This window comes from Drosophila teissieri, chromosome 2L (assembly GCF_016746235.2).
Source record: "Drosophila teissieri strain GT53w chromosome 2L, Prin_Dtei_1.1, whole genome shotgun sequence".
In the NCBI taxonomy this organism is placed as follows: Eukaryota; Metazoa; Arthropoda; class Insecta; order Diptera; family Drosophilidae; genus Drosophila; species Drosophila teissieri.
The window spans coordinates 21,631,313-21,654,764 of NC_053029.1; the positions used below are offsets into that span (position 1 = coordinate 21,631,313).

Below are 23,452 nucleotides of genomic sequence, written 5' to 3' on the forward strand. Positions count from 1 at the left end.
GGGAAATTCTCTTGAAAACGTTGCCTTGGAACAGTAAGCATCATGCTATCTTTTAACTATTACGTACTTTTAGAGAATCGAATTCTGAAACTGTATATGAACTTTATTTTGCCACCTTACATTATTCTTCCTTCACACAATTTTCCCCCTGTGTACGTGCCGGCATATCTGTCAGATACTTTAGCTCAAGTGCTGCAAAACTTTGTAAATAATGCCCGACCGGGGAAACCTCTCCCTCCTCCGCCTCGACGGGCTGTGTGCATTCAACATGTCGTGAATGAATAATTAGCCGAGGCAGGGCAACCCTGGCAGGGGCTGGGGAAACTAGGAAGCCAACTGCATCCATCCACACATGGCAACACGTAAAATGTTTCCACACACTGCGCAGCTTTAATTAATTTAAGTCGAGTTGAGTTCAGTTGAGTCGGTTCTCCGCTTGCCGCAAGTCCCCGCGAACTAATTTCGTTTTGATTTGTATTACTTTTTCGTAAATAAATTTTATTATGCGATACTCATGCATATTCATAAGCGCCGCTAATGCCCCAAACGGAGTAGACCCCGCCGGCTGCACTCCTCCACCAACCCGATTTATTAGCCGGAAATGCAAACGTTTGATATGCTTTTTGCCCCGCTTATCTTTTATTTATGTGCATTAAGTGTGTTTCCATTGCACGGGCAGTGGATTGTCGATCTGAAGGGTTGGGTTGCGATGGGAACTGGGCTGGGCGCTACAGCTGGGAGAACGGTTAACAGGTTAATAAACAGACAAGCCGGTGCCAAAAACCTGTTTAAGACGCATATTTTTGCTTTACTTGTATTTAATATAGACGACTTCCTTTGCCATCTAATTTATGCAACTTATGTTCCCTATCTAAGGAAATCATCTTGTCGTTTGAAATTCTCGGGTGTGCGGAAGGAAATGGGACCCCAATGAATAGTTGGATTTCATAACTGGAACTTCATCTATGCTTATTATATAAAATGTTGTGTTTACTTTAGACTTAACAGCCATCTTTCAAGGTCTGCGGAAAATTATACCTCCAAAGTGGACAGCTCAACAATTAGTATCTCCTTACACCAATTACAAGTATAATACCCATTCAATATAATACCCAATTATAAAATACAAGTTTATAGGTAAGTAAACCTGAAAAAATATAAAGATGGCATTAGTTTTCAGAATAAAAAGCATGTTTTGATACCCGTTACTTGTAAAGAATACGTATATGCTAAATTCTACCCGAAGTTGGGTAGTGCTATTCTATGATCAATTAAACGTAATTTGTATCTTTCTAGCTTACCAAAATTGTACATAACGAAACACTTGTTCTTTAAGTATTTACAATCAAATTCGAACACGCCAAATTTGATGGCTACTTGATCTCCATTTCGTCTCCAGCCCCTCTTACCCAGTGCTATTTATCTCCCAAAATGAAATGTTAACATATTTCGCATGTATCGCAGTTAGTGGCTGATTTCACACGTTCCAACAGCTGCAAAAACGACTTATGTATGTGCCGACTGCAAAACTGTCTCAATCGTTTACATAGTAAATTCGCCGAGCTGTCTATCAATAAATCTAAGCCCAGATAAATTTATAGCATTTCGCTGCTGTTGCTATCTGTGTCTCACATTCCCTCCGTCTTTCTCTGGCTCGGATACGAAATACGGATTCGTAGTCAAGACTACCTCAATACGAGTTTCGTTTGCCTAAATGTGTTTTGTGGGTTCTGTGTGTGGGGTCTGTGGCGGGGCAAACGAGAATAACAAGCGTATAGAAATAACAAAAAAAGCGCAGAATCGTTTAGCATATTTTAGCATACTCAGATACTCGCCGAAAGAGATAGTCTAGCCCGAGCGTGGCCCGCTCTCTGTCGCACTCAATTATTACGAAGCGCAGGCAGCAGTTGTTGGATAGTTGTTGTAGTTCATTAGCACCTGTCAGTGACAGGTATGTGCTCCTCATGCTAAAGCCCTTTTTCCACTGAAAGAATAAAAAACCTCAGCTCAATTGCCACAAAGCGCAGCCCCAATGAAAGTTTATAGCCCGTTGTAGTTGTTGTTACTGATGATTCCCTATTATATTGATTTTTTGCGCTTGCGAATTCTCTGGTTTTGAAAGTGAATTTATAATTAACTCGGTTAATTTGTAGCGTTCGACGCTCTTTGAAATTAATTAATGTGGGAACTTTTCGAAATGATTAGAGTGCGCATTAAATTTCAAATTTAAATGGCAAACGAATCGGCTTAGACATTGGCATTGCGAGTCAGTCTTATCGGGACTAAGTTGGCTGGCCGTGGCAAAGATGCGGCGAAAAAGATTTTTCGTTACCCTATGAGTAATAAGAATGCGTAATTTATATCATATTTTGCATGCTTATATTTTGTTTTTTAGATCAAATGTAACAATAATGAGTTATATGTGATTATATTCTTTAACGAAAGGATACCTGCTTAAAGGAATTAACTTTGGAACCTTTTAGCTGTTAAGTGCAAAAGGTGAAAAACATTCATACAGACAAATGGTACAGCTCATTGGAATCTGAGGAAATCGCCGCCGGCAGAATAAAAAGAAAATGTGAAACGCATTACCAAGTTTTATTGTGCTGAATTTGTAGTTGGCTAATTCATCGCCAAATATCTTGTGTGCCCGCTTCTGCCCGCTCCCCTTGGCTTTATTTGCGCATTACTTTTATTTTTATTTTTATTTAATTTGATGTGTCACTTAAAATTGTCGACGAGTGGGGCAGGCTATGTCAACATGAGCGAGTGAAAAATTAAGATTTATTATGGGTGAAACAGCCAGAGCTGCAGGGGAGATTGTACATATGGCTTCATAAATGGTGGGTGGTGGAGGTTGGATGTCGGTTTCAGCTGTTCGCGTGTATCCGCGAATTTGTATCTGTGCATCGGGAACAGTGAACGAATGCGAAGGTTGTCTGAATAAAAGCAAAATAATTTAGTTCGACTAATACTTGTCGAATGCTAATGCTTCTGCAATTGGGCAATGAACGTAAAGTCTTTGAGTCTTCAAGAATTAGAGGTTTTTTCCTCGTGGACCTTTTCCATTCCGATTAAAATTTTTAATTAAATTTTAATATTTTCACCCCGGGTCAGTTACAAATTATGTATATATCATTTGGGGCTGTCTGCTAATGACCCAAGCAGTTTCAACTGTTGTAAAATTTATACGTTTTTAGCTGCCGTGATTATTACAAATTTCTTGTGTGAGCCGTGGCCGCAACAGAATCACATCATTCGGAATGTTTAAGTGAGTTACAATAATTATGAATGTTAATGATATTTAAACAGAACAAAGCTACAATGGGAGGAGGGGAAGATGGGCTCATGGATAAGCCAAAGCCGAACCAGGAAGCCTGCCCGAAAATCATAAAACACGCTCGCAGAAAACCAAATCAAGACCGAGCTGCCACAGCTGTTTTTGATGTTAATTCCATTCGTTCAACAGGTTTGCCGAGTACTAGCCAGCATGCTTTGCGTTTTCTGTGCCATATTTCACGTTAGTTTCAGTCATTTTTCCATTTCGCCACGCTAACTACCACACAGCGTGCACTTAAGTGTCGTCGCTCCGCCTGTGAATGCGAGTGCATGCGCGCGTATCTGCAAGTACGCGTATCTGTATCTTCCAGCCACGACCCCTACGTCTGCCCCTGCCCCTGCCCCCTGTACCTGTCTGCGCTTCGGGCTCAATCCCATTCCCAATTCCAGCCTGCCTAACGTTTTGCTGCTTTTAATAGGTTTTTGTGTGCCCCGGGCCAACACACACGCAGAACCGAGATACCGGGTATCTTGTAGATACTTTATCGGCCACGGTTCCGCCTTTAAGTCAGAACCGCCTTGACTGGCTTATGTTTAATTACAGTACCCTATTCGCTTGTGAATTAGTTTCGAGAGCCGCAGAGCTGTAAACTTGTACTTGCCATAAATAAGAAACAAGACTCACATCAACAACAAAGCCTTCAAGATTCCAGGAATGTTCTTCGCTGCCCTATTCCAGCAAAAGGATAATGACCTGATGTGTACTTCAACCGCTAACAGTTCTCTATATTTCTCAAAGGAGACAACCAGTTAAGCTGATGTTTCTTTTTCATTGTAGAAATCGTATTTTGGTTGGCGTACTGATCCCAGTTTGCTTAAGAAGGTAATCTTAGGTTCCTGTTTTCTAACTGCCTGAACACACATTTTATGTTTAATGTAAAGTATATCAAATTAAAAGTACACCTTTTACTGTAAATGTAATCTTCAACATATTTTATGATTCATACAATTCATCTTGAATGTTTTTTCTTTGGATCTTTTAACCTTCCGATTCTTGCTATAGCTACATAATATAGTTACTCGTAGAGTAAAAGGGTACATTAGATTCGTTGAAAAGTATTTAAAAGTATATATATTCTTGATCAGGATCAATAGACAAGTCGATCTGGTCATGTCCGTCTGTCTGTCCGTCTGTCTGTCCGTACGAACGTCGAGATCTCAGGAACTATAAAAGCTAGAAAACTGACACGCCCACACTTTTAAAAAATGTTTTGATATTTTTTCATTTTTGTATTAGTCTTGTAAATTTCTAACGATTTGCCAAAAAACTTTTTGCCACGCCCACTCTAACGCCCACAAACCGCTAAAACTGTCAGTGCTGAAGACTCTCCTTCGCACTTCCGCTAGCTGAGTAACGGGTATCATATAGTCGGGGAACTCGACTATAGCGTTCTCTCTTGTATTCTCCTGCAAAAGAAACCTAAAGCAATAAACTGAAACGCAGTTGCCCAATATGTATATCCGAAACCACAGCTGCAGCAGCTGGCGGTTTCTTTCAAGCCTGGTCTTAATAGAATGCGTATGCAAAGAGTGCGAGAGAGTAAGTCAGCTGGGCGAATATGAATGCTTTTGAGTCATTTTGCCAAAGACGAGCATCATTTACACCCGGTCTAAGCACAGTGCTCCATACCTGTTCCCGATCTTCCGCAGAATGTGGACGACGAGTACAAAGAGGCTGCAGTCGCGAACAAAGAAAAGGAAATCGAGTTCCCAAGAGCGGCTGACTCACCGGCTGGGTGCGAAGAATGCTGCCAGGGTGATGAACGCAGTCAGGGTTTATGGGTTGGGCCCGAGTTGACATGGGGAAAGGTGCGCAAGATATGACAGTCCTGAATACATTTAACAGTGCCAGAGAGCTGGCGAATTACCGAAAAATGTATTAAGGGCGAGGAGGAACTGTTGACCGTCCTACCAGGATTGGGTATATCGGCTGGCAGTAAATTTCTTTTGCTCGGCCAAAAGCTACGAGTATGGGGACAACAGGCTGATAGCCGTAGATAAAGCCCTCAGAGCCACTTGGGGATCTCTGCGAGATGGGTACAATAAATTGGATTTCCGTGAATTTGTAATGTGCGCTCAAAAGTTCCAAAGAATCACAATAAAAACCAAAGGAACAACAAATATGGTGTCTTGTCTGCTGAGCAAGTATTCGGCATACACTTATTCATAGGAAACTAGGGGTCTGAGGTATGGAGACCAGGCAAGCTGAAATACGAAGAGCAGAGTGTTGCGAACAAAACTGTCATCGGGCGAGCACTGGCAGAAAACAGGGATTCCATCGTAACCGCCGCCGTAAGATATCTCCTTCTAAATGGACACTTTTCCCAGTGTACCGTTCCATGTAGTGTGTCCATCTGCTACACACACTCTTGCGCGCACAAGTGCTAACTTAATTATTTAGCATGCAAGCAGGAACGGCGACGGCAACAACAAGGCCCGAGAACAACTTCAAACTTGGCAACAAAGAAAGCGCGCTAGAGCCGCTTCCCCAGCTCCGCTCTTTCCGACCAACAAGTGCCGACAAAAGGCAAATCTCAGCTGAGGCAGCAGCAACGTCGCAAACTCGAAGTTTCGTTTTGGGCTTTGGCTTAGGTTTTGGTATCGGACTCGACTGCCTTCCTTTTTTCTCCGTTTTGTTGTTAAGTAGATTTATGCACGTCTAGTCTGAAATTATTTGAAACAAGTTTAAAGGCATATGGGCAGTCTTTAAGGAGAGACCCTGTGATTCTGTGGCGACTCAGGTAGGGCGGCGTTGCAGACCTAAACCCGGTGGACCTAAACCTAAAACCACACAGCCAGTGAGCCGGGGACGACGGCCAGTACATTAAATCGCCATGAAGTATACAAAATACAACGGCAAACACATGTCGACGTCGGCGACGTGCCAAAGATACAGGTAGGCGGATACAGATACGAATGTATCTGGCCGACCAACTGCAGAGGGCCTTCTCTGGCCCTGATGCTGCTGCTTTCCCGTGACATTGGCAGAGTTCAAGAACTTCCCCGAATGAGAAGCGAGCGGGGTAAGATCGAACGTCGATTCCCCGAATTTCACACTTTTTCGGCCGCTTGAATATGATGATTACGAAAGTCGCAATGACGAGGATGAAGGATTAAAATGCGTTGTCGTGAACAAAGCGAGATGCGAAGATATATTTGGCAACATGAGATACTCGGCAGAGATACGACGGCATTTACTACTGCATCTTTTTGGCTCAGATTCATTTTAGGGCCGATGTGGGCTTGAGGGCGAGGCCCCTTAAAAGCAGCACTTAAAGGCGCTTAAGCAGCGATTCCATATCAGCGGATGCAGAGGTAACCGCGCACAGATGATTTGTGGCGCCATCTGTGGACTAACTCAGTCATTTGTTGGGGACAAACACTCATCAGAGAACCATCCTGGGTAATGGTGGAATTTTTAATCAAGCGTAACCATTGTAGGCCTTTAGAGATATCTGCCCCGATGAGTCCGAGAAGCAAAACAACCCTTCCGTTAAACACACTCTCCAATCCGCCTTTATGCGGAGTCACCGCCACTGCTCATCAATTGCATTTGGTCAACGTCCTCGAGGACTATACCACAACCCTTCATTTTGGTTTTCTGAAGGGCTTCCTCCAGCATATCGCGTGACTCGTAAGCCCAGCGGGGCAAAGTGATTTGAGGGGCAGGAGGATGTGGGGAGAAAGTGAAAAGTCCAGGGGCAACGCCTCCGATCGCTCAATGGCCGCCAAAGTAACTGCAATTACCTTTACCGCTCCATTTTAAGCGACCCGCAATGAGTCCAAACAAAACATATGCTAACGGAATTCTGTCTTTCGCCCTTTTGGGCTCTCATTAGGCAAAACATGACTTCTTCACAGCTTAAAATGCTAGCTGGTGAGGGAAAACAGAAAAAATTCATTTGTTTATGTTAACAACGGCCATACAAAAGTTTTGTAATGTTGAAGCCCCGGCAATTAAGTGACAGAAATTATCATCTCCCTGGGATCTTCACATGTGTCAAAGCGAGGGCCTGTCGAGGGTTAAATGCTGACTCTATGTAGTTAGACCTTGTTGTGGCCGGATCCCTTTTCTCTTCATCTAAGGTTGCGTGTTTGATACCATTATGATTAAAATCATTTTGTGTCACAGACAATTGTCGCACGCACTCACACTTGTTTGGTTGGCGAGGAAACAGGCTGGAGATATGTAAGGGAATCAAGGACACTCCCTTAAAAGCCCATCAAGAACATCCTTAATTCTGTTTCGATCTAGTGTCCCGTAATGAGCACTTCTTTGGGAAAAAGGGGTCTAAAAAGGAAAGGCGAATGACACTCATCGTAATTGCCCGGCCTGTTAGAAATTAATTACTGTGTTACAGTTACTCTTATCATAACATTGTACTTGCCTAAATTAAAAATTACCAAAAAGAAATACACTAGTCCAATCTGCCGAAAAACCATTGACAAATTAAAAACCTATGTATATTATTATATTGACAACGAGCGACGTCTGTTCCACACATTTGGGCGTGATCTGACACCAATGGTATGCCTCTAGGTTATACGTTAAAGGTTATAGAAATTTAATCGATATCAGTTTTAATTTGCATACAGAGAACCTAGCATAACATCATAAGTTTCTATGGAAATAGGGCTGCCTAGATCGACTCGGCTGATGATCCTGATCCCAAATATATTTACACTTTTCGACGATAATGTTTTTCTGAATGGTGATACACACAGAACCTGTTAAAAACAATTTTGAAGCCCATTTGCTTGAAATGGTTTGTAAGGAAATTATATGTGGGAGATAAATAAACAATGGTTATTATAAAAATTTAGGCTACTAGGTCATGAATGCGTCATGTGCTGCCTTCGTATCCCCGGGTTGTCACATTTTTATACTCCTCAGTGCAGGAAAGTTGTGACACTTATATTTTAATATTCCGCTTTGCTTCACTCATAGTGGTTCGAGTTATACACAAAGTGATAAGAACTTCGACGCCGCTCCCCACTTATCCTGAGTTATGCAACTATCTGATAAGTTCCTGCATGGTACTGGTAACAGTATTTCTCCTCGATCGCCTGTGCACCACCCTGAATGTTTGGTTTGTTTTATGTCTTGGCAAACATTTGATAAAGCAAAAGGGGGAAAAATGAAAAATCCCAAGGCAAACATAGGTCGAGTATAAGTTAAGCAAATATACAAATATTTGTTCATTTTTTCTGTCACTAACTTTTTTCAGTGACTACGAACTGTCGTTGAACTTTCCGGCATTTGAGTGTCAATTTAATGAGCGTAGTTAACATTTTAGAGTCTCAAGAAAAGTGGCTCGTCCAAAGGCGTTCTCCACTTGACACTGGTCAACCGGCGAAATTTGGTATATTCGACGTTATTACTTTGATTTATCATACACATTTACGACTACAGCCCAACGAAAAAAACACAGACACCGCCCACTTGTGACTGTGTGTACGAAACAAAAAGGAACCGAAAATTCCTTCACGCACTTTTCCACTAAATCGTTGGAGAGCGTTTTAATTAAATAAAAATAAATGTTCGGGACTTGCGAAAAGCTTAGTTCCAAGTAAAAGGGAAGTTCGCTGCGATCTGAAAACGTTAGAGAATGCCAGGACGACTTAAAGCCGCGCCATTCCATACTGGTCAACAATCAGCCAATTTTCATTTCTTTTTTGTCCATAAAGGTATTTTGCAATAAACACGAAGGCAGGATGGAAAGAAAATATGAAGGAAATAAAAAAGCATTTGTTCTTATTTTATTCATAAACTTTTTTTATACCCCATCGGAAACTTTGAAAACTTTTTCAGAGAACCGGTATTTTGCTTTCCCCTCCCAACCACACTATACTCATATATAGATAGTATATATACCAGCGACTGCGGCAGACAGAAGCAGATGTAGAGGCAGCAGCCACCGAGAGACCTAGACTTAAGTCAGACGGAAACAAGCCAAACCAAAAATGTATCCTACGTATACACAAACATGCCGCACGTCTTTGTCTACGTAAATGGCCCATGAAAATGAGACAAGAATATACATAGACAGCACCAGAGCGCAAAACAACAAGGAACTCGCAGGAACAACTCCGAAAGGACAAGGGCAGCTCAGCACGATAGTCGCCGTCTTTGGCGCTCCGCTTCGATGCGACATCTTCATAAAATGAATAAAAGTGGCAAAAATCGCGTGTTAATAACAGCGCGCGAAATGGAGGGGAAGTCCCCCATTATGGCGACCTGATAGACAACCTTTATTGTTTTTCGCTGCTTGCTGAGGCGGTAGAGGCATTTGAATTTCTTATGAACTCAACATAACGGTTTCACAAGCAAAACAAGCCAAAAATAACCAATTATAACTAATATGATTATTTTTCGTACTGCAGAATATATGTTTATATCAGCAGTGTTTTATATTATTTAAATCTTTGGGGTTCTTTCTACTTGACCTAAATAATACCAGTATACATTTATGGTGCTCAATTTGCTGCGAATTTCTCTGCTGGATGGTAAAAACTACTGATTGGTTTACTGCACGATCCGCCGCACTGCTCTCCTTCCACTTGACTACTGCTCCATGTAATTACATTTTAATAAGGCCCTGCTGACAATTGGAAGTTATATGGAATATAACTCTTGATACAACAACAAAACGACTAAAGAGCCTAAGATACCTAACTAAGATTCTCACAAAAGCCAATAGATTTTGTGTAACGGAACTGGGTTTTAGATCAAAAATAAATTAAGCACTGAAGTACCTTGCGTCACTCCCTAAAAGATTAATTTACATTTGAAGACCATTTGGTTTGGCTTTTCCTGGCACTGCCACTGGCCGTGCTACCACATGCAATTTAAAATAATTACATAATATTTTAAAACAAACGTATTTATGCGTTCAATTTGATTTTATTTGAGCTAATTAGAATCACAAACTCTCTGCCCTTCCTAACCGCAAACTAATTTCACGCGTGAACGCAAATAAAAGTGCACACAGAGTCAAAAAATTTATGTGACATTGCCTGTGGATATTTATTAATTCATATATTTTAAAATAACATTTCGTGTCTAATCAATGGACCAAACAATGGTCGAGAACCACAACGAGCATACTAGCACCAATAAAGTCCACGAACGACTGTAAAAATTTGAGCTGCGATTGACAATTCAATTCACTTTAATCAGATGTCAGGCTGATACTTTTTAATCTGATTATAATGGTCTAATGTTATCACACACTTCGCACCTATTTCATGTTCCAAATCATCCCCAAAATTTTCTTCATTGTCTGCTTGTTCCGACTTCTAACGAACGTTGAACGATGTATACTTCATTCACGTTTTCTTCCCGCGTTTTCCGCTCGACCGCTCTTTTTTATACCCGTTACTCGTAGAGTAAAAAGGTATACTAGATTCGTTGAAAAGTATGTAACAGGGAGAAGGAAGCACTTCCGACCATATAAAGTATATATATTCTTGATCAGGATCAATAGCCGAGTCGATCTGGCCATGTCCGTCCGTCTGTCTGTCCGTATGAACGTCGAGATCTCAGGAACTACAAAAGCTAGAGAGTTGAGATTAAACATACAGACTCCAGAGACATAGACGCAGCGCAAGTTTGTTGATTCATGTTGCCACGCCCACTCTAACGCCCACAAACCGCATAAAACTGCCACGCCCACACTTTTGAAAAATGTTTTAATATTTCTTAATTTGTATTAGTCTTCTATCGATTTGCCAAAACACTTTTTGCCACGCCCACTTTAACGCCCACAAACCGCCCAAAACTGCCACGACCACACTTTTGAAAAATGTTTTGATATTTTTTCATTTTTGTATTAGACTTGTAAATTTCTATCGGTTTGCCAAAAAACTTTTTGCCACGCCCCTAACGCCACAACCCAAACTTCATGTTTCTTTCCACTTCATGCTGTAACTATCAATATCGGAACTCACTATTTTCTTTTTTTTTCTATGCTTTTCTTCAGCTTTTTGGAACTCAATTCAGCGATTCAGTTATACTGTTCTTTTTAAAAGCTTCTTACTTTGTGTTTGTGTTTCGGTTGAGCTTCGAAGTAAAGCAGGGCACATCTCAAGGTCAATGTCAAGAGGGGAAAAGCCATTGCGTTCGAAGTGGAAACTGGAAGCAGCGAGGTAGGATAAAACGACAATATATCAAGGCAAAGAACAATTTCAACTGTCTTCAGATTCGATTTTCGGTATGATTATGGTTATGGTAGAATGTGTTACTCAAGAATATCGAAGTATTGATAGAAAATAAACTCAAATACACAGCTTTGTATTTAAATTGAGTTTCCTTGAATCATATTATCTGAACATGCCTTCATGAGGCACCAACACAAGGCAGATTTATAATTGTAAATCTCTCCTAAATATTCTAATGATTGTAATAGTCAATGGTATTGCATCCAGAGACTTTTTACTGACTGTCCTCGGCTGTCCCCATCACTGCAGCGGTAGAATAATTGCCACATGCACCACGGAATTGAGTGCTGTTTTTGGGCTTATCACCGCATGACCGCCATGGCACATCACTCATACGCCATGTTTGTCCAGCCGATGCTTAAAAAGTTAATGACTAATTTTCGCTAGCGCACCACTCGAAAAAAGCCAGCGCCTGACATGGCCGACAGTTAGTTCTCTGTATGCCTGTCTGGCCAGCGATGTCAGTTGGAACAAATAGGAGGGGCTGGAGTTGGCTTTTCGATGTACTGCACTGCTTTGCTGCTGTTATTTCAGCTGCACGCTGGATTCAGGAAAGCATAACCTTGTGTCTGAACGAAGTGCACACTACACTCACAAATAAAGTTGCAACCCAATAAACATGGTTGACTTAAAATTGTTTAATATTTCCTGCACTTTACTTGTTTTTGCGAGCTCTAGAATCGGATCTACTAATAATAGTATCAGCTTCAAATAAATAAAAGGGTATACTATATTCGTTGAAAAGTATGTAACAGGTAGAAGGAAGCTTTTCCGACCATATAAAGTATATATGTCAGGATATATATTTATTCATATATATCAGGATCAATATCCGAGTCGATCTGTCCCTGTCCGTCCGTCTCTCTCGACGTTTTCGAGACTCGACTATAGCGTTCTCTCATGTTTTTGAAGTCAAATGATGTGTTTTCCTGTTTATTTTTCTACAGACGGAAAAAAATAGTTTTGAATTATATTTTTAGATAATTCTTTATTTAAGTGTAGACCAAAGGGCAAAAAGAAAAGGGCGAAAGGGAGAGCAACGACGCCTGTCTATCGCGCCGCCTGACGTTATAATTAATGAAAATTCGCCACGTTTCAGTATGTGATGTTGGCTGATGGCTGGCCCAAAAGTGCGCTCAGAAAATATATGCAAAATCGGGCACAGCATCACCGGACCCCCTGCAGCCAGGCATTTGACTAATATGATTTTGATTTTGGTGGCCGGCATTAGAATGCCATTAAGTGGTCGGTTGGTCGGCTTTCTTTCCAACGGGGTTTGCGCACTACGATTCTGGCGGGTCGAATTGCGCATGAGATGTGTAAGCGATGCATAAATTATGCATCTGTTGCACAAATATGCTCTTGGGGCAGGCCCTAAATGGAATATATGGGGCGGGATGGCACTTTCTGTCTCGACAGCCCTAATTTACGGTTAAATTATGTTCTGGTGTACGAAATTGATTAGCTGAAATGATGGTTCAGCCTAAATCTATTTGTGGAGCACTATAACGACATTAAAATATTATTTGTATATATAGATGTATATATATTTTATATATAAATTATATATAGATCCAGGTTATTTGACATGTTCTTTGCATATCGACAGGCAGTGATAGGTAAAATAAATGAAAATTGAAGATTCTAGACTTAGAGCATAGCAATATTGCAAGGTTTTTGAGAGTTAAGGGTGGACTGGCGACAGCTTAAAGAAAACTTGCACTTTGTCCCAAGATCTAGACGTCCATGCGGACAGATGGGCAGACATGCGGCCAGACAGTGTGGCGAATATACGGATGGAGATGGCAATACAATATCTTCTATCCAATAATTTTCAACGAATTACGAGGAACGATCAACACATAAGGATGTATACATTATTTTAAGATATTATATAATTTTAATGTTTTTTACAATTTCGGCTACTGGAAAACTCAAAATAATATTATGAAATCGCACACTTGAACTTATTATTTCACACTTTTCTTAACTCATTTTTGTAAATAGCTTCCTTCACACCCCAAGCCCCAGATCACCCAAAAAAGCCCTGCTTGAGACCGGCTTCGGGTTTTTGCCATTTTGATTTACGGCCCCGAAAAGTCGCGTACGTACTACAACTAGTCCGCCCGCCTTCACCGTCCCCCTTCCAGCCTTGTAGCCATTGATTGTAGAGACAAAGTAGCGTGCGAGTAGGGAAAACAACTGCAAACGGCGAAAAGAGTCTGCATTCCACTATTGCGAATTGCATTTTCCGTGGAACGTAAATAGAAGCTATTTAGCAAAATGTGCACGAAAAACAACACGAACAACAAAAACAACAAAAACAATGCAACAACAAAGGAACAGCATCCCAGCTGAAGAGATACAGCCCAAAGGGGCGTTGCAGGAAGAGGCGCGGGCACGCGGCTTTGCTCCGTTTTGAGGTCAATGTACAAAGCATGCAACCAGGCAGCATTTATTACGACTAAATGCGCTCCCTTAGGGGAAATCGGAAGTTCGGAGGGGGAAGGCTCTAATTTCGTGTTTAAGCTGCTTTTCACACAACCACTCACACATTCGCGGGCACGAATTAAAGATTGCCATGAACAAGGAGATTTTTACTTGATGGTGTATGTATTAATATCAGTTCACCTTACGTATGTATGTACGTATGTACATATATCGCTCGTACATATAAAAAGTGATTGTGTCTATTCAACACATCTTTTCGACTAGTAGTCTGCTTAGTCGAAGTCTCAACTGGAAATGGAATTTTGTAGGGTATCACAACTAACACACAAGAAACGACCACAGCGGAATGCAGCACACAATTGGAAAATAAAAACTAAAAGGGCAGACAGCAGTGCAACAAGGACAGACTGAACCAGGGGCGGCGAAAAGGGGACTAGCATACAAGCAGAAGACTGGGAATCCCGCCAAAGAACCAACACGCGAAAGACTGCAGCAGAATGAATAAGAAATTTACAAGGAAAACACTAAAGCAAACAAGAGAGACAGCTAAAGTCGAGTTCCCCGACTATCTGATACCCGTTGCTCAGCTATTGGAAGTTAGAGTGGGCGTGCCAAAAAGTTTTTCAACGAATCTAGTATATCCTTTTACTCTACGAGTAACGGGTATAAAAATGTCTTTCCCATATAAACAATTACAAAAGCATTAATATTTAAAATGTTCTTAATGAAATGTTTAGAGGGTATTCAGTTATGGACTATGTATATGTTTATATCTTTGCCGAACCATAATTGTCTCCACTTTAGACTTTAACTCAATTTTATTCGCGGCAGTTGGTGCTTACTTGTTAGTTTTTTAAACGTAAGCCAACTTTTTGGAATACAAATTTCTTGAACAGTATACGGATAAAGGATTAAGCAATTTTACGAAGACCGTTCCCGATTACCGCCAACTAAGCGGTAGTTTTTAGCGGCTTTTGTTTGCCTTTTTTCAAAGTTTTTATTTGGAAAATCGAAGAGTTGGTCAGTATATTAAAGAGGGCAGCAAAAACTTAACTAGCTCAAATTGATAAAAGGCCAAAAAGAAGTCTCCAAATGGCAAATAGCATCAGAAGCACGATCACTCTGAGAACACGACCCACGGCAACAAAAGGAGATACAAACACTGGCAATTGCAACTTATTATATTACACTTTCGATGTCATCGCGCGATGTTGCCGCTGTCATTGCAACTGCAATTGCTGGTGCTGTTGATGTTGCTGTTGCTGTTGCAGTACTGCCGTTTCGGAGTCACTTAAACGAGATAAATCAACGAGGGCGATTACACAATATCTCAGGGTGATTGTCTTCCTTTGCCGCCCGCTGCCTGCCGTGCATGACTAGGCGAAAACTACAACGGCAACAGCACCAAAAACAGCACACAATCAGTAAGAGCAAAAGCAAAAGCATTGGCAAAGACTCGCGCCATTGGAGCAGTGGGTCGCTCTCGGGGTCTCGTGGAAATATGTGGAAAAACGTGGAAAACCTGTAACCCCAAAGTCGACAAAATCAATAGCACACACACATGCTCAGTCCGGCGACAGTGCAAAAAGCAATGACGACGCCAGCAATTGCAGCTGAAATAATTGTGGTGCTGAAGTAGGCAGTTACTTTTGCAGTTGTGTTTCAGCTTTATGAGCGACAATTAAAGTTAAATGCCTCTGCTTCGAAGCTGCGGATGTTACTCGCTGGTTGTACTCAAATGCATACGTACATATGTATGTATTTTTTATTTGTTTAGCTTTTTGAAAATAAATACATTTAATGGCTACGCTCAGTGGGGTTGGGCTTAGGTTCACATGGGGCTGGCACAAGTTGAAACGATCCAGCGAACGACAGAGTTTAGTTCAAAAATTCGGTCTTTTTGCCAAGATGCAAATGCTAGCCGCAGTGGAAAGACTTGGGCGAAACGCAACGAAATCAAAATAAAACCCGAGCCCAGCAGAAACAAAAAATTATGGAAAACACAAGCTATAACAAAATTCAGTGCTTTTGGCGGCAACAAAAAGTACACACACACAAAAACCAAAAAGGAAAGAAAAACAGAAACAATCAAAATAAATAAATCAAAAAGAGTTCAACGACCAAAAGTTTAAATGATATCCGACTGCCAGCGAAGAGGAGCAACACCGAAATCACTCACCAGTCGACGAGGGAACGCGATCTTGGGCGGTGTTGGGGGTGATACGAGGACAGTGATAAGGCCAGTTGACAGAACGCTCCCCATGCTATTACGAAACCAGATACAAATGTCACATTAGCATAGTATAGATAATAGATATGTATGGTATCAAAACCATTTCAGAAAAAACGAAACATAAATTACACATAATCGAAAGTTATGCAGCAGATCGACAGAAAGCACGATCCACTTTTCAGATTCATTTTTCCCAAAGTATGAGAGTATATGCATCTATATATGCATTTATCTATATCTACATTGATGCAGCCAGGAAGCCGCCGACGTTTGCTCAACCGCCCACGTGCCACAAATGGAAAATCAGCAGCTCTGCTACTGCAGCGCATCAGCCGCCATTTGCGGCTGATAAGTGAACGCTTGTTGTGCGTATCTGCCAGATACGAATGCCTGCAGTCCGTTGCGGCCTTTGCTCTTCCTTTGTTTCCATTCCGCTGCTGCCTCTGCTGTGCTGCGCATTTTTAATGAGCGGAAATTAGTTGGCATTGCGGCAAGAGGTTTTGTGGCTTGCCAGTTGAGTAGATACAAATGTATCTGCAAGCCATAAATTCGCAATGTATGAGACGCGTGCCTCGTGGGCCCCTTACAAGACTGACATTTGCAGGTCTGTGCAATTATGGAAACGATAAACCTGTCCGATAAATTTAGCTCAAGCAGCTATTAAGTTATCCAGATTGCAGATTTGGCTCAAGCGTTTATCATGATTGGGATGGGCTGCATTCTATTTGTGGCTTACAGATCACACTTTTGGCTCACTTTTTGGCAGTACAGCGCGTGTGTATATTTAGAGCATTCGCTTTTAGCTCAGACTTGGCACAGCCAGCCGGTTCGCAGATACACCCTAGCATTTCCGTTTATAGCCAGGCAGTGCATCTTGGGCCTTTGGCTGCTGGCATTGTTATGGCGTTTAATGAAGGCATTAAAGACGTTAATGACAAGAAGAGAGGTAAACTGCTATTGGATGTTTATGAAAAACGTTTATTTTGTATAATGATTTATTTTTATTATGTTTCCCATGAATATGTAGTAATTTCTGTAAGATGACCTATTTGTTACCTTGGCAACTAAATTTAAATTAAATTTGCTCCAAAAAAAGAGACATGCAAACAACCTTTTAAATCCTTTGAACTCAAAGGACTACAATTTAGAACCTAACTAGTGTGCCCACAGCATGCTCACTCACCTGTCTGATGACTCCGACGAGTCGTACCGATCCAGACACCGCTTCTTTGACCCCTTTGTTCCGCGATCTCCTCCAGTTGTTCTTGGCGCAGCTGTCACGGTTATTGTTTGACCGATTCCTACTCCAGTTGTTGTTGCAGTCTTCCTGGCGCCCTGATAGAGCTGAGATCGCAATGCGTTTATATCGAATTTGGTTGCTTGAGCTCCGAGCCCGCCAACTACTCCGCCCGCCCCCCGTTTGGTGCCCTGCACGATTCCAATGGTGTTGGGCGAGGTAAAGGGTCGCGTGGGCTTGGCAGGGGGTTTCAGTTCAATATTGGTAGCCGGAGAGGGGATTTTGGAGGTGGGTGATGTGGTTGTGGTGGTAAGTAGCAGGGGGACGGTAGGTGTACTGGCAGCTGCTGTTTTAGATGGGATAGCTTCTGGGCTACTGTTGCTGACGCCGGCGCCAATTGTCAAACTGTTTACATTGACGCTGTTTTTCAGCTGATCAAACAGTGACAAAGCAGCGCTAGAGGTTAAACTTTTCGGTTCCGTTGCTCCTGCTGTTTTGGCAGAGAGTAGGGCCAGAGGGGCTGCTGTCTCAGCCGCCGACTCCTTAGTCTTCAATGCCGTATCCTTTGGCTGAGTGGCTGACATTTTCCCACCTTATGTTTGCTGCACGCCTTGAAACTATTTTCCTTGATTTAGTGCTGCAACGATGCTTCTAATTGGTCTTAACTGCTGCCAGATCTCTGGATCTGCTTTAACACACATTTGCTATTCTCAACGGTTTATTGTTAGTCGACGTAAAGCCAATTTTAATTGCATTAATCTGAAAGTTCTTAGTCAGCAATTGTAAGCCGCACTGCCTTTAAATGATTTTGCCGTTCTGATTTTCCCCATCAGTTTGCACAAATTGGTATTTAAATTTCGCCATGAACTTGCACTTCTCCGACATTAGTGGGTCGGGCACCCGAGTTACGAGTAGTGAAAATTTTTATATAAATTAAACAAAAATTAATTTAAATTAATTGCACTTTTGTGACTTTTTGCCTTAGGCTGCACTTAACTTCTGCACTTATGACACACATTATTCAATACGAATAATATTTCAGACGATTTCAGGGTGGCAGATGGCTTTGTGAATGGCCGATTGTTATTTCGATTTCGGTTGTTTCCGATGCACACCGAAATTCATTCTGCAAGACTGGCAAAAGCGCAGAGCTCACAAACTCAAGAAAACGGCAATGAAACCGAATTCGAAACCGAAACGGGTAAGTCAGGTTAACCGCCTAGTTGCTGTGACCGCAAGCCAGCTTTTGTTTATTGACAACAATGACGCGCGAACAAACACATCGCAATCTAATCATTTGCTTATCGTGGGGCCAACTTGTCTGCCACGCGTACTATCAATAATTAATGTAGTGGCCACTGCTCTTAATTGCTGCCAACTGCCGTCTAACCAAATTGAACAAAGCCTAAGAACTACGATTTCCGGAACGCCATCGATAGGCAAGCGAAGAACTGCGATCTCCCCACGAAAAAGCTGCGGGCTGCTCATGCTCTGCCTGCCGACTGACTGCGAGTGGGCCCGGGTGGAGTGGGTGTGGGCCGAGCGTCGCAGCCCCACCCGAAGAGGGAGCCGACGAGTACCGAGGCGACGGACCGAGTGCCAGCCGAATGGCTTAGCCAACTAGAACCGGGCAGAAATCAAGATACGAAGCACGCGAGCCGAGAACGAAGGCAACGAACTGCCGTTCGTTTTTATTTGGCGCCCAACGAGGGGCTCTCCGACGAGTTGAGGGGTAGGGGAGGAGAAAGGGCCGCGTGCAGAGTGTTCACTTTTGATTTCTGTGCAGCGACAGCAGGTTTTCGAAAGCGCGGTGAAGACAGCGGGGCGTGTGGGGGACGGAGGAGCTTGTTGCGCTACATTGTGAGTTCTATCTGTGTAAGTGTGCGTTTGAACTTCTGGGAAGTTCAGAGATTCTGTACTTCGAAATTTCAGCATTTGGCGGCTGGGCAGAAACTTCCGATGTGTCCGCGGTGGAAAGTTCACTCACACACAAGCGGCTCGAGCTGCAGCTTACCTGTTGATATGTGTGGGAACTAATCAGAAGACAGGAGGTTTCTGCTCAAAACCGGTTAACCCAAGCGAACATGTTATAAGGGAACTTAAGCTCGATTATGAAGCTACATAAATACAGATGTGAGGAAAATATGCACCCATAGCCAATATCTTGGCTATATCTGTTACGGCCCACACATTTAATAAGGCCAAAAGAGTCAAGAACAAAAACAAAATACTCGAGGCTTGTATAAAAAAAAAGGAAAATAAACAAAGTTATGGCAAAAACCAAACAATAACAAGACAAAAGCATGGCAGCCAAGCCAGCTCTCACAAACACAATCTAAAGTCGCAACTGTTTTTAAAGTGAAGGTGGGAGCAAACACAACACGTGCTTTTATAACGTACGTGTGTGTGATGCAACTAAATGCAAAAACAAGAGGGAAAAAGGAATGTTTACGAGAGAACTTTGCGGATGTGTGCGAGTGCGACAAAACTCGTTTTCTGGCCAGTTTTACTCTGCCAAGAACATGTTTGTTTCTATTAAATGTGTTACACTGCACCAAGTTCGTGAGCACTATAAGTAATTTAATGACTTCATTTCCGCGGACTACAACATCTAATACAATCAAAATGTTTGAGCTCACAAAAGCTCTACAACAAATATTTCTTTCATTATTACATTCGATATGTTTTATTATTGAACACACACTTTTAGCGAAAGCACTGCGTGAGAGTGAGAAGTGAACTAAGTTTGCGTTCGCATTTTGCAATGCATTTTCCGCAAAGCTATTAGGGTGCAGCGAACAGAGAGAGAGAGAGAGAGAGAGAGTGAAAACGAGATTGAGACAGAAATATAAATACAAGGAGAAAAAACATTTAAGCAAGGGGAAGGAAAGTAAAACAACCGTAATGCTCCATTCTATTTTCAGTAATTACACTTAGCTGAACAATTTTGTAGATATATATATGTCTAAATAATAATAAACTAAATTATTATTATAACCTAATCAAACATTTTCTCAATAAAATATCTAAGCTGGCAATTTTAGTGGAACACAATCACAACTTTTAAAAAACAAATATAAAGTCGACTTCTAAATTTTGGGTATTTTAAATTCTCTCAGTGTAAAGCTCATTTTGACATAGCATACAGCTTTTGTCAACGAGTAAGTCTTAATAAGCAGTGATGACTTTTTAGAATATTTCCAGATATGTAATTCTAAAACTATCTATGTTAACTAAATAAAAAATCAAACCAGTTTGAAAGAGATAGCGGACTCCATGACGTTCCATAAGAATCGACGGTACATTAATTGTTATTAATTATTTGCCCTGTAAGCTATCGCAAACAAAAAATAAATTATTTAAAATGATGTTATATAAACGAAAATGTTTTACATATAAAACAGTGCGTCTTTTTTTGATTAAGTGACAAGTAGTTTAAATAATTTTAAAATCTGTCTGCTTACGCTAAAAAAAATAATTTTATTAAAAGTCACATATCAAATAATTTCATAAACAATCACATATCTGAAACGACTAATAAAATACGATTTATTTCAAGCTGACGAATCCACAGCATCAAAAACAGTTTACCCTTAAAATTTGTTGTTTATTTTTAATATATGTACAATTTATCAGTTTTTTAAGGTAGACCTGTACATTAATCCATTTGTAAGCAGTGGTGCCACGTAATTCGCTTCAGCCTCAAAATCCGGCACAACCATTTTATTTATTTTTGAGTCAACTTTCATTATTCATAGAAGTCTTTAAAACACGACCATTTCGTAAAATTAATACTTTCGGAGCACCCCTATAAATTATTATTTGAAAATAACTGAAGTCGTTTTGGAACTAATATCGCGGCAAGTAAAGCTGTAAGCCGCATTGCCGCAAACTAGCATTATTAAATCCCAAAATACGATGTCAACAAAAATAGGCACAAATGTTGGTTTTTTCAAACATCGTAGTTAAACGGAGTTTTAGTGCCGTAAGAACGGCCTAGTTTGGTGATTTTTTTTTTTTTAAATCGACCATTTTGATTTTATTGCTTTATCCGAGTAGTGGTTCAGTTTTTTAATCAACAAAAATAAACCGAAACAGTATTTTTTTCCGCAGTTTGTTCAACAAAATATTTTAATAGTACTTAACTATATTATTAAATACTTGGGATATTCAGGCATACTCCGGTAATCGTAATTATTTTTCAAATTCGATTTGGGCCAAATCTTTCGATTTCGTTATTCGGTGCTTTGGTTTCCGCAAAATGTTTTGTTTCTTATCGCTTCTTGCTGCTCAAACACCTGTTTTTTTGTCAAAATCAAACAACGTGAAAAAATGCCTTTTATATTAGCAATTGCTTGTTTTGAAGCCAGGAGACTGCAGAAATTTTAGGGCTTGAGAAAATCTAGAGCTGCCACCTTTTTCACTGTTTTAATTCCGATGTTCGCAGTTACTTTTTTACTGCACTTCGACCATTTAGGTACTTAAATTAAATAGAATTATTTACAAACAACACTTTTGGCCCTCCTTTAAATATATTAATAAATTCTTTTATATTTAATAAGTATTTTTACCTGCCAGTTTTGTTTCATTAACAGTATGATTCGCGATAGCTTTTGGAGACGTACTTATCGACCCCTTGCCAAATCGAAAATTTGCCCTTAGTAAATAAGATCTGATTTGTTATAAAAAAAAGGCATTTACTATCCATTTCAGCCAGACCAAAGTGCCCGTTTTACAAATCGAAAAATTCTTACGAATTCGAAAACCGGAGCACCAATTTTTCGATTTCAAATCGAAATCGTAAAATTCTTTCGAATTCGATTACCGAAGCATGCCTGATGCCTGTTTTTAATAACATTTAGTTCGCTTCTATTAAAACAGAAATCATTAACCAAGACACAACCCATTATGTAAAATGTTAGTTTTTGACATCAACTCAATGTTAAATACCTTATTTTCTACGCTAATTTAATGTATATTATTATGTACACGTTGTTTCAACATGCAAGTTATCCAACCCGTAAACATAGCACTCTATCCCAGTTTATAAACAAATTTTAAATTTCAATCTAAACGGCATTTCCTTTGTCTTTGTTTTTGTCATTGCCCTTGTCAGCGCTTAGCTACCCGCTAAGGTAAACATTCAAACTCCAAAAAAACACAGCTTCCGCTTGGAGACCAAACCATGGTCAACTTATTGCGCTTCAATCAAACTGCATCGGTCAGCATAATTGAATTTCACAATGCAGAGAAACAATTTCAGCATCAAGCTTTTCTAAACAAGCTTTCTAAACATAATTGAAAGTTCAAGAAGTTTCCAAAGAAAAGCTTCTGGCCGAGGTTGATTGGATCAGGATTTAGAATCTAGGAGCCAGTCTGTTTCGGGATCGGATCGAGAACGATCGAAGATAAAATCAGATAAAAGTGTCTTGTAATATTGTTTAAGTGAAAAAGTTTATCACCAATAAATTTATAAAAATATAAAAATAAAATATTTTTTTAAATAATTTTTTTAACAACAATTTTAATTGGCGCCCAACGTGGGGCGGTGTAATTTAAAAGTTCTAAATAAATATTAACGATAATAAGTTAAATATAAAACGGAACTCGCGCCGCCAACAACCCATATTTTTAGAGGAAAAATCAAAACATCCTCATTAATCCAACGACATCTAACTACTGTGACAGTGATCGGGAAAAACTTAATTGGAAATTAATTAATGCAATAATCCAATTAAGAAGTTAAAAAAAAAGGTGGACTGAATACTTAATACAAATTACAAGAACACGACACTTAACAGAACTCAACAAAAACAGAACTCTACAAAAACAGAACTCAACAACAAAGAGAAGTGAAACCAAACCAAAAACTATAACCAAAATATTCAAAAAAATATAATAAAAAATCAACACCAAGAAGGAAGGAAGAGCAGAGAGCCATCCCCCGCCACAGCTGAATACAAAAAATTTTT

At 40.5% G+C, this 23,452-nt stretch overlaps 1 protein-coding gene across 1 annotated transcript in view; it reads right to left on the reverse strand.

Annotated features, from left to right (window-relative positions):
- Window positions 1-18,993, reverse strand: part of LOC122611596 (zinc finger protein jing) — a 119,339-nt gene extending 100,346 nt beyond the window's left edge. The window contains exon 1 of the mRNA XM_043784789.1: window positions 17,427-18,993. Within this exon, the coding sequence (XP_043640724.1) occupies window positions 17,427-18,064 (638 nt within the window). The 5' untranslated portion in view covers window positions 18,065-18,993. The remainder of the gene's footprint in view (window positions 1-17,426) is intronic.
- Window positions 18,994-23,452: the final 4,459 nt, after the last annotated feature.